At 52.1% G+C, this 12,138-nt stretch overlaps 1 protein-coding gene across 1 annotated transcript in view; it reads left to right on the top strand.

Annotated features, from left to right (window-relative positions):
- ERN1 (endoplasmic reticulum to nucleus signaling 1) overlaps positions 1–12,138 on the top strand; it is a gene marked incomplete at both ends in the record, with an annotated part of 65,146 nt that overhangs the window by 43,713 nt on the left and 9,295 nt on the right. The window contains 7 exons of the mRNA XM_081108951.1: positions 2,310–2,411; positions 3,222–3,483; positions 4,324–4,402; positions 5,377–5,542; positions 9,566–9,684; positions 10,330–10,521; positions 11,563–11,830. Of these exons, the coding sequence (XP_080965077.1) occupies positions 2,310–2,411; positions 3,222–3,483; positions 4,324–4,402; positions 5,377–5,542; positions 9,566–9,684; positions 10,330–10,521; positions 11,563–11,830 (1,188 nt within the window). The remainder of the gene's footprint in view (positions 1–2,309; positions 2,412–3,221; positions 3,484–4,323; positions 4,403–5,376; positions 5,543–9,565; positions 9,685–10,329; positions 10,522–11,562; positions 11,831–12,138) is intronic.

Genomic DNA, 12,138 nt, shown 5'->3' with positions numbered 1-12,138 from the left:
ACTGTTCGAATTCCAAAAATAACATTGGACCGCAAAGGGTTAAGGCATCAGCAGCACCCTCCTCACCTCTTTTTTCAGCCTTGTCTTCTTTTTAATACTTGTCACTACATGTTTCTAAATCATATTTGCCTACTTTTCTGCCTCCTGCACTACACCATCAGCTTCCCAAGGACAGGACTTGGCTTCGCTCACCTGCCGTATCTCCACACTGGGCACCTGTCCGACATGTAGCAGGTGCTCAGACGTTGGAGCGAGTCAGTGGGTGGGTGCTGAGCCCTTTCACTGCAGGGATCTGCCTTATTCATCGTGTGTGTGCGGCACCCGACATCTTCCAACACTCCATACACTTAGAAGGAAAAATTTGTACCCAAAACTTAGAAATCATTACAGCTCTGGCGGGGTGGCTCAGTTGGAGCGTCATCCATACACCAAAAGGTTATGGGTTCGATCCCCAATCAGGGCGCAAATGGGAGGCAACCAATCGATGTTTTTCTCTCACATTGATGTTGCGCGCGCTCTCACTCTCTCTCTCTCTCTCTCTCTTTTCCTCTCCCCACCCCCTTTCCCTCTCTTTGTCTCTGCCCCTCTCTCCCCTCTTCTCTCTATAAAATCAATGAACATATCCTCAGGTGAGGATTTAAAAAAAAAGAAATTACGGTTGAGCGCTAAGTTTGTCTAAACATTCAGGTAGCCAAGGCTTTAAAAAAGAGATGGAACCTTCCTCCAGGTGCTATGCAAACAGTGCTTTTCTAAGAGTGAGTGAGGCCAGTCCGGGGCTCTGTACGTGAGCAGGAAGGTCTCTATTGTTTGTTTATTGCTGCTTAACAAACCACCCTAACTTAGTGGCTTTAAACACCAACACTTAATTGCTCAGGATTCCGTGCGTCAGAAATTCAGGGAGGGCTCAATAGGGATCAGTGGTCTCCACATGCTGTTGGCTGGGTTCACTCAGGTGCCTGGGGACTTGGCTCAGCTCCACACAGAGAGCCTGGACTTCCTTCCATGATGGCTGGATCCTCTGCTTGAGTAAAAGTGGGCGTTACAATGCCTCTAAGGTCTGGGCTCAGAAGTCCCGGAACCTCCCTTCCACCGCAGTGTGCTGGTCAAAGCAAGTCAGGAAGCCAGCCCAGAACCGGGGGCTGGGGAAATAGATTTAGCATGTGTCAAATTACAGTCCATTCTATAAGATTAAGCCACACCCACACATCTCTCTACTTTGTGCTATGGACCACACTCTCACGGCTCTTAGGACCCTCTGATCTAGCAGAAGGTCTGTGAAATTATACCTTAATAGCAGGAGGTCTGTGAAATACTACCTTAAATCTCTCTGAGGTCTCAAAGAAGGGTCTTAATGCCTCACTTTATTTTTTTTATTGATTTTTAGAGAGAGAAACACCGATTTGTTGTTCCACATATTCATGCATTCATTGGTTGCTTCTTGTACTAGCATGTGCCCTGACCGGGGATTGAACCTGGAACCTATTGAGACAACATTTTAACCAACTGAGCTACTTGACAAGGGCTATCTGATTTGATCTGGACCCCGAGGCCATTTTTTGCTGGTAGCACCCTGGACTTCGTCTTTGCCCTAAAGCCTTTTATTTTACATCGAGAATCTTTCAGCTGGAATGTCAGTCCTGAACCCTCTATATTTCCTCTCTATTCAGTTCAAAAACCAAATTGTTTCTTCTTTAGTTTATCTGTCTTGCAATGTATCACATGCAGTTGAGAGAAGCCATTCGGCACTTTCTGCATTCTGCGTGGAAATCTCTTTAGCCAGATCCACAAGTTCATTGGGTAATTGTGTCACCACCCCATAACCTGGGTTACCCCTTTTCGGCTTCCAGTCGCAGTTTTCTTCCTGCTCTTTCAGTCTCCACATCGACCTTTCGGCCTCCATTTGGGACCTGGTCCCAGTCAATGACACATGTTTTAGGTTTGGGTTATAGCACCTTCCCAGTTTATTAGGTACCAATTTCTAACATCATCTGTCTATTGCTATATAATAAACCACCCCAGAACTTCAGTGGCTTAGAACAACACTGTGATCTAAGTGTTGGTCATGATCCTGCGAGTCCTGCGTTCAAGGGCACCACGGGGGTGGCTCGTCTCTGCTCCACGTGCTGTTGACTGGGTTCACTCATGGGTCTGAGACTTCAGTTCTCCACACGGCCTTTTCTCTTTCCACATGGATGGCCTGGCCTTTTCTGCGGGCAGTTTAGGGAGGACTTGTCTGTTGTCATTTAGATAAGGTCAGCACGTCGGTGGGTGCGTGGCCCCTCTGGTAACGGGCTGGTGTGTGTCCTCAGAATACACCATCACCATGTACGACACCAAAACCCGAGAGCTGCGGTGGAACGCCACCTACTTCGACTACGCAGCCTCGTTGCCCGAGGACGACGTGGACTACAGTAAGTCCTCGGGGGGGGGGGGGGGGGCGCTGTGCCAGGCGGGTGGTCCTTGTGATCCAGGAGAAAAGCTCGATCTTTGCGACAGTCTTGGTCAGCAGGTTCTGGACTCCCCATGGAATTAGAGTAAATACTTCAACAGGCAGCGCTGAAGGCAGGTCCTGGTGAGAAGTGAGGAGGGGAAGCCAAGTAAAACGGTGCAAGGTAGCCTGAGAAGAGGGAAGGTGCACTCTGCCCAGTCCCTCTTGTCTCAGAAGGAACTTGCTAGAAGCCCAGTGGGAAGCAGGAAAAAGCATCACCTGTGACAGTAACAACTCGCTGCCTACATGTGGCTCACCCTCCAGTTATTTCTCTAGTAAACATTCCCCCAACTCAAATGAAAACTAAAAACCACTTCTGCCAACTTAATACCGGGGTCAGTAAGTCTGATAGAAACCAGCTCTGTGGTCAGATGTGTTCAGCCCTGACTTTGAGCCTGATCAGTAGGTTTGAAACGATTGCTATCAAATGCATCCCCGTTGGCTCCTATTTGCTCTCACTAAGCGAATGGAACGCTGACGAACGTCACTAAGTAACTCACCTTCCAGAGGGTGATCCTGTCTTAGGCTTACAAACCAGGCAGCTCCTAGTGTGTTGCTGTGGTAGAGCCTGAGCGAGCTCATTGGGAACGAGTGAAACTGTTCGGGGGAGATCGGAGAATACTCCAGAAACCTTGTTTCCTCTAGCTGAGTGGCCACAACCTGCCGGGACCTGAGGATGTGGTTGCAAAACAGGGCGAGACTCGATGTGGCTTTGTTTGTCTGATCTGTGCAGAGATGTCCCATTTTGTGTCCAATGGCGATGGGCTGGTGGTGACTGTGGACAGTGAGTCTGGCGACGTCCTGTGGATCCAGAACTATGCCTCCCCTGTGGTGGCCTTTTACGTCTGGCAGCGGGAGGGGCTGCGGAAGGTGATGCACATCAACGTCGCTGTGGAGACCCTGCGCTACCTGACCTTCATGTCCGGGGAGGTGGGGCGCATCACCAAGTGGAAGTACCCCTTCCCCAAGGAGACGGAGGCCAAGAGCAAGCTGATGTGAGTCGGGGGGCTCAGGCAGAAAGGGCCTCTGTGACCCTGACACTCTGGGCCGGCCGCAGCGTGCCACACCACACACGGGGCCAGGGCTCGGGCAGCTGACTCTGAAGCCATGAGGAAAACAGAGAGCCAAAACTGGCTCATTCAGAAACCCCAGAATATAAGAACCCGGGGGCGTCCCCTGGCGCTTCAGAATTCTTAAGTATTAAATGAATTAAAATGATGGGTGGGGATAGGAAAGAGACAGTTAGTATTCATAGTACAATTTGGATATATCTCAGGTAGTGGGACTATAAGAGATGTACTCATTTTCCCATTTCATGTATTTTTTAAGTTTTTACTGTAAGTTATATCCACTTAAAAATCAGGCCTACACTGTTAGGGTGCATGTGTCTAAGATTCAGCAGGCGTGTGCTCTCCGTCCCCACCTCGGCCTCAGTTTCCCACTTGAGAGAGCTTTTGGAGAAGAGCAAATGAGATAATATGCAGGAATGTTTTCTCTAAACTATACACCACCGTCTCAGGGGCTTTGCCGTGGCCGCAAGCATCAGTCTCTCGCGGGTGATCCCTGCACGCAGTCCTTTCTGCAGGCGCTGTGGGGATGGTTGAGCATAGCCCTGCCCGTGGCAGATGAGGACACCAGGCAGTGAGTGGCAGCCGGGGCCTGCAGTCCAGTTCTCCTGCTGCCAGGGCAGGAGTCTCGCCTCCACACCCCAGAGTGCTTAAGAGTTCATCTGGCTATTCTTCTGGGTGGTATTTGGGGCTGGGGCTGTGATTCTTCTCTCCAAAAAGCCCAGAATTTAAAGGACTATGGAATGCATATGTCTGTTTTTCTCCTAGGCCCACCCTGTACGTTGGGAAATACTCTACTAGCCTCTACGCCTCCCCCTCAATGGTCCACGAGGGGGTTGCTGTTGTGGTAAGTTCCCTTGCGAGAGGATGAGGGGGGAGGCTCACAGATACAGCCTCCTAACTGCTCCTGTTCCATTTTTGCAAAAAGTGACTTTGAATCATATATACACATCTGTTGGTTAAGATCTTAGATCCTCAAAAACATTTCCTGCACATGCCACCTTCTCCTTTCGAGGAGAGCTGCATGACAAAACAGCTTGCTAGGCCCAGGAAGCCCTGGTCATCCCCTTGGTCTGGGTGTTGAAGTCTAAACCCCCGGCCGAAGGTCACAGCTCTCCTCAGCCCAGGCCCACAGTGCCCGTCCTCCCCACTGCTGGGGTCCAACCCGTGCGCTGATCTCAGAAGTTCCTTGTCCATCTCTCTCAGCCTGAGTTCAGGCTGCACCTCACACTCCGGCTCTCCCCTTCCTCCTCTTCGCTACTCACATCCTTTTCATCCTTTCCTGACCTGGTCAGTGCACCGTCTCTGGGCGTCTGAAACCCCATGGTCCTGGCGGCTCACTTGGTGTCTGAGGTGTTTGGTTGGCATCCCTTGTCTTCCCAGTGAGGCGGGTTGGCAGCGGCTCCCGTGAGCAGGGCAGCCTCACTTGAGGTCCAGCAGTGCCCGAGCCGGCAGCCGGCTCGTTGGGGAAGCTGACTCCACCCTGGTCTGGTGCCTCGACCGTGGATTGCTCAGTGCCCTGGCATTCTCCTTCACTTCCACTGCTGCTCACAGGAGCCGCTGGGAACTCCACACACACCCTTCCCGTCCCCAGTTCCTAGACTAAAGAATTTGAAAGGTGTCCTTGTTAAAGACCTCAGCACAGCCTTTCACGCCCTGAGGGGGGAGCCTCCCCTGCCGCCCTACGGCCTTTGTGTCTGGCTCTGACTGTCCTGGACCAGCCCCAACCGGAGGTAGGACCGTGCCTTAGGACAGTCACAGGGAGGGAAGGCCTGCTCACCTGCAAGGGCTGCCCAGGCCTCACTTCAGCTCTGTCCACAGCCCCGAGGCAGCACCCTTCCTTTGCTGGAAGGCCCCCAGACTGACGGCGTCACCATTGGGGACAAAGGGGAGTGTGTGATCACACCCAGCACGGACCTGAAGCTTAACCCTGGGCTCAAAGGGAAGAACAAGCTCAACTACTTGAGGAACTACTGGCTTCTGATCGGTGAGTGTTCCCTGCCACGTGCTGCCTCCTGGTGGGCAGAGCCGACCTTGCTAGTTACAGTCAACTGCTCTGTGCTGAGTCGGGGTCCTGGTCTTCCAGACCTGGAACTGTTCCCCCCAAGGGAAATGAACAGGGCAGCTGTGTTGCCAAGTCAGTTCCCAAAAATTGTTTAACGACTATTCCAAAACTCAAGTACTAAGTACAGTCATGTCGGGGATACGGTCTGAAAGATGCGTCGTTGGGCGATTTTGTAATTTTGCAAACATCCCAGAGTGTTGTTACACAAACCTAGAAGGTGCAGCCTGCTACACACCTGGGCCATACGGCACAGCATACTGCTCCTCGGCGACAAGCCTCCACAGCATGTTCCTGCACACAGCAGCACGAGATTAAATCAAGCCCACGAGAAATGATGCCATCCAGAGACACAGCAAGCACAAGATGTGTGGGGCTGCTACTGGCATAACGTGGAACACTGTTTGACAGCAAACTTTATAAGTAGAAAGAGGACACTTCAAAATAACAAAAAGGATAGTATAGTAAATACATAAACCAGTAACATAGATGTTTATTGTCAATATTTGTACTGTACATAATTGTCTGTGTTACACTTTTATATGACTTGGCAGTGCAGGAGGTTTCTTTACTCCAGCATCACCGCAGACTCGTGAGTAATGGGTTGTGCTGTGACATCATGATGGCGACGTTGCTAGGCAATAGAAAATTTTCAGCTCTATTATAATTTTTGGGGGCCGTTTTCATATATGCAATCGGGCAATGACCAAAATGTCATTAGGCAGCACATGACTGTAATGTAAACTTTGCGCAGCCATCTCATGCACTGAATGTCTGCAATGTGCCAGGCATTGGCACTAAGCACTTTAGAATACATTTCCTATTTTTCACAGGTAGGCAGCCTTGTTACTTCCATTGATAGTTAAGGAAACTGGAGTGATTTCTATGGAAGAACCCACTTGGAGTTGGCGTGGGTGTGGGGGCGGCGGGGGGAGGAGAGGGTTGAAGACCAGCAGGGACTGAGGGAGGTGAAGAGTTAGAGGCTGGATCCGGGTCAAGGAGCCACGGCAAAAATCCTGGGTGTGTGTGGGGAGTCCCTTCTCCTTCTCTTCCGCTGTTGCTGCCATCACTCTTCTGCTGTCCGCCAGCCAGATAAGAATCGAGATGACACCCAGAGGCAGTGAGTGTGACAGATGAAGGCAGAGGTGAGAGAGCTGTGTCTCTGGCAAGTGTCCCAGGTTGTTACAGCAGGACCGAGTCTTCTTGAATCTGATTTGCCCATTCTGTGTCCCAGTTCTGCTGCCTCCTAGCCCCAGAGGTGGTGAGAGGCGGGGATGCAGCCGCAGGGGGTGGGGTGGGCAGGAGGGAACTGGGGGTGCCCTCGTAAGGGCACAGGGGCTCGTGAGGTTTCTCCTCACCATTTTCCCTCTTGATCTCTGCTGACTGGTGCCTGGGCAGAGAGAGGGCAGAGCCGGGGTACTGGGTAGGGAATGTGGAGGGGCTTGGGGAGTGCGGGGCCTAGGAGGCTGGCCTGGGAGCAGTGTGACTGGTGGTGCAGAGAGGAACCTGGGTGTGTTCAAGCCCTGACCATTCCCTTTGTAGCTGCTCAGGTCTTGTTCTTCTCATTCATCCTGACTCCTTGCAGCCATTTTTCTTTTAGTCATTATCTTTACCAAAAAATGGGCAAAGGAGATGGCAAAATAATTCTGTATTTTTTTTTTAAACAGAAGTAGTTTGGAAAACTTGTGTGAAGGGGCTCACAGTAAGGGAAAAAATAGCTAATGAGCAGCGGCCACTAAAGTGATAAGGCAACTCTGTTTTATGTACCAGTTAAGGGGACACAGACTGCCTACTAATGGTTAAGAAGTGAGAAAAGTATTGGAAATTAAGGAAAGGTGTATGTAAGACTATTACAAAAACACAGAAAAAATCTTCATGGCTTTATCACTGCAAAATGATATCCCTTTAAAAAGGAGAATTTGCTCAAGTAAGAAAACTGAAAAACCCACGAAATATGAAGAAGTAGTTAGGGAAGCATCCTCAGTTCTGAAGGCCCTTCTGAGGAACTCCCACGCGTCCCCATTCTAAATAGTCTTTGTGTAAACTGGGGCCAAGGCCAAAGGACACGCTCTTCATGTTGAACTATTTTGTTCTTCTATTTGGTTTTTGTGGAAGAAACTAGGGACATCCCCACATCACATTCATCTTGAAAATAAAGTGAGTCCTCTTAGCTTGAGGGACTTGGTCTGGGGTTGCCCAGAGCAGCGGTGCTAACCTGGGGTGCTCTCAGCTTCCCCTGGGGGCTTTGTCACTTAGGCACTCAAGCCCCCGAGACCCTGAATCGGCAGACCCAGGGCAGGGCCTCTGCTTTTGCTCTGGAGTCCGGACATAACTGCTGATGGTAGATAATCACTAAACGCAGGTACCGTTTACGTGAAAGTGTTTCCGGGTCTCGTGAGTACGTTTGGAGCATACTTGGTTCAGCATGTGAAGCGTGCTATTACCGAGCTGGGGGAGAAGCCTGTGCGTAGGAACTACAGGAGGAAGACGAATGAATTGGGGCTCATCACCTCCATGGCAGTGGGTTGCGAGGTGCCCTACAGGAGGGGCAGGACTTGGAGCACTAAGAGCGGGCGTCAGGGGTGGGGCGGGCAGGGCACTGCTGCCCATGGTGGCTCGTGGAAGGCACAGCTTGATTTCTTAGAGTGAAGGTCTTCTGTTAGCCTTAGAGGGACCGGGAGATACGTTCAGGTCCCTGGGCCCACCAGCAAATCTGAGTCCGAGGTCTGCAGACCTCGCGTGAGGAAGTACGACTCCCCAGCAAAGCCTGTCTCCGAGGTCTTCGGCCAACAAGGAGCAACTAGGGGCGGATCAGACCAAAGTGAGGCTTCCCGTGAAGAGCAGTGTTGTGTTGTTGGTAGAGAACTGACCTAAAGGGAGGGATTTAGGGTTTTTCTAGGTCAAAAGATGTTTGTAGCTTGGACTAGCTGCTGTTTGTATCTTAGCAATACATCGTAAAACCTTGGATAGAATAGCAGAAAGATCACAGTGGGACCCGATCTCAATGAGAGAACAAACAGGAAAGTGTCCGGGGCCAGGGTGCCAGCAGCCCAGGGAGAGGTGAACTGGCACACCTGGCGGTGTGGGGGGTCATTTGCGCACAATAGATGCTCAATAAATGTGTGATGAATACTAGGTAGTCACGAAGTAGTCGTGTGGAGAGCAACGAGTGAACGCTGAGAGCACCTGACCCTGTCCTCCTAGCAGATATGTCCTGTTGCTCTCGCGAATAGCTCACCACTCCCCAGATGGAAGCTCACGTTGCGGTAAAAGAAATAGAGCTCCCCCGGGGCAACTGAAAACCAAGGTGGGAAGTTGACACTCTTAGCGGAGTGATGTTACAAGGGGAAGCATTGAAGGGCGAACTCCATGGACGTCGAACAAAGCCTCCTAACGCTTCAGCCGCAGACAGCCTGTTAGGAACAGGCACACAAGTCTTGCTCTGAAACGTATCCCCAGCACCCTAATTCCTCTCCTGACAAGGAGACTTCTCGCCCCTCATTATGAGATTGAGAAGACTGGATACATGCCATGAAGTAACAACATGTCTGTCTTTAAAAAAAAAATAAAGTTTTTACTGATTTTAGACAGAGAGAAGAAGGGAAGGGAGAGAGAGAGAAACATTGATAAGAGAGAAACATCACTTGGCTGCATGCCCCCTAATGGGGATTGAGCCCACAACGCTGCATGTGCCCTGGCCCGGAATCGAACTGGTGACCTCCTGATTTATGAGTGGATGCTCAACCACTGAGCCACACCCGCTGGGCAAAACTTCTGTCTTGATGAGACATTCCTGGCAGCTGCCTCTCGTGTTCGTTCTCTCCCTTTACAAACGTGAGTGTTTGCACTGCGGACCTCTCTGTGGATAGCGACTGCTGCCTCAGCTGGGCCGCGAGGGCTGCCCCCACCTGGACGCTATTCTCATGAAAGTGTCCTTTCCTCTCCCAGGACACCATGAAACGCCGCTGTCTGCGTCTACCAAGATGCTGGAGAGATTCCCCAACAATCTGCCCAAACACCGGGAAAATGTGATTCCTGCCGACTCTGAGAAAAAGAGCTTTGAGGACGTGAGTGGGGCAGGGAGCAGTGACGGCTCTTCGGGTCGGGTGGTGGGAATAAGGCATTCCTCTTGCCTTTAGAGCTTGCAGTCGACTCCGCTGGGGACTCCACGGCAAATGACAGCTGGTAGGGACGGAGGGGAGGAAGGAGATGGCCATTAGCAAAAGCTGCAGGAAAGGCAGTGGGACCGAAGGCTGGGACAGCAGCAGAGGCCGCTGGAGGGAGGAGAGCAGCAGAGCTTAGGCCTGGAGGTGAGGCTGACCTGTGTGTCCAGCTGTGGGGCTGAGGAGACAGGCCTGACCGAATCTGAGGCTACCAGGTGGGGACCGGTGGGAAAGGGGATCACTCGGCTACAGAAGAACTGTGTTACCAAACCTGGACAACCCTGGCAGCAGAGGGAAAGACGGAGAGAGGAAGTGGGGAGACCGGAGTCCAGTGGCTGCTCAGACTGAGTAACGATAACATCACAGCAGTAATTTTTAAGGCAGTCGCTTTGGGACAGGCAGCGGTTGCAGGCCCTGTGCTCTCTGAGAGGGCTTAAAAAAATCCAGCACATCTCACATATTCCTTGTGAACAGTCAGTGCTTCTCTTGATTGGCTCGTTCGTCTTGCTGGAAATGTTGCAGAGATGTAACCACCCTCTCCCACACAAGGTTATCCACCTGGTTGACCGGACTTCAGAGAATGCGCCCAGCACCGTTTCTCAGGGTGTGGAGGAGAAGTTTGCTCACGCCCCCGCCAAGCCCGAGGCCCCCGTGGACTCCGTGCTCAAGGACATTGCCACCATCGTCCTGAGCACCTTCCTACTCATCGGCTGGGTGGCCTTCATCATCACCTACCCCCTGGTGAGGCCCGGCCCCTCCCCCTGGTCCACCCGCATGTGTCCAAGCTTCTGTGCCTGTCACCTGATGACAGTGAGGCCCGGCCCCTCCCCCTGGCCCACCCGCATGTGTCCAAGCTTCTGTGCCTGTCACCTGATGACAGTGAGGCCCGGCCCCTCCCCCTGGCCCACCCGCATGTGTCCAAGCTTCTGTGCCTGTCACCTGATGACAGTGAGGCCCGGCCCCTCCCCCTGGCCCACCCACATGTTTCCAAGCTTCTGTGCCTGTCACCTGATGACAGTGAGGCCTGGGCAAACACAGCAAACAAGCATATACGTTTCTTTTCACATGTAAAAGTCAATATTTGCTAATCTTTAAAAGCATTGTAATTAGAGAGACACTGGCTTCTCAAAAAAATGAGAAGATCTTATGGTTTGACTGTACAAACTGATTTGTAAACCTTGCTTACAGTTCCTTTTGAATAGTTAAATACATTTTCCTTTTTAAAGAATAGCCATAATAGGTGAAAATCCCTTTAACTTTCTTCCCTTAAAAACTGGCTATTAGAGATATCAGCGAGAGTGAGAAAGGTGGCCTGGTCATCCCTCCCACTTTCTAGTTGGAAATAAGTGAGCTAAAGTCACAGTCTTGTAGGCTGTTCGTTGGATACCATGTACCAGAGGAATATTCCTTCATCAGGTTGCTCCGAGCCCTGAAATGTTATCACCTTAGCTCACAGTGCCCGGGAAGCGCATGCCCATATAGGAATGGGCATATAAACCCTTTACTTTGGGGGTGCTTTCCACTTGTTTAAGCGGGTCCACCTCTGCTGCCCCTGCCTGGTGGCCGTCAGCCTCCAGTGGGAAGAATGGGCTGTCCTGGGAAGTCTAACTGCCAGGGAGACAACCAGCCGGTGAACAGACCCGGCCTCCTGTGCTTCCCACCGTCTCCTCCACCCTGTGGGGTCACATAAGGTGCACCTGCTTCTCTGGCACAGGCAGCCCTGCCTCTCCCGGGGCCCAGGGGACACGCCGCACTTGTCTGGACGTGTGTTTCTCTTCCCAGAGCATGCATCAGCAGCAGCAGCTCCAGCACCGGCAGTTCCAGAAGGAACTGGAGAAAATCCAGCTCCTGCAGCAGCAGCAGCTGCCCTTCCACGCACCTGGGGACGTGGCTCAGGACGCCGAGCTCCTGGACTCGTCCGGCCTGTACTCGGAGAGCTCGGGCACCAGCAGCCCCAGCACGTCCCCCCGAGCCTCCAACCACTCGCTGCACTCCAGCAGCTCTGCCTCCAGGGCCGGCACCAGCCCCTGCCTGGAGCAGGACGACGAGGGTAAAGCCATTTGCCACTTGGTGTCATTTTCTCTTTCGTTTGAGTGTCACCTGAGAGACACAGCACGTGGCCCTCCTGGGAGTGTCCATGGGGTTACGAAGTTCCCAAGCGTTCAATGTGTTCTCACCTGACTCCCTCCCGCTCTCAGGCCGGGGCTCTGCCCACCTGTGGCCTCTCCTCTCAGAGGGCCTTCTGGGAGCCCCCGGGGTCCCCTTTCATCTTGCCCCACAAGGGCTGGCAGTCACTGCTGACCAGAGGTGCACTGGCCCCTGGCTTGAGAGCATTCCCGAGGCCAGCCAGGGGCCAGG

Source organism: Myotis nattereri, assembly GCF_964212035.1.
Source record: "Myotis nattereri genome assembly, chromosome: 16".
NCBI lineage: Eukaryota > Metazoa > Chordata > Mammalia > Chiroptera > Vespertilionidae > Myotis > Myotis nattereri.
Note: the sequence above shows the minus strand (reverse complement) of the source record. Positions and strands in the feature narration are given on the sequence as shown.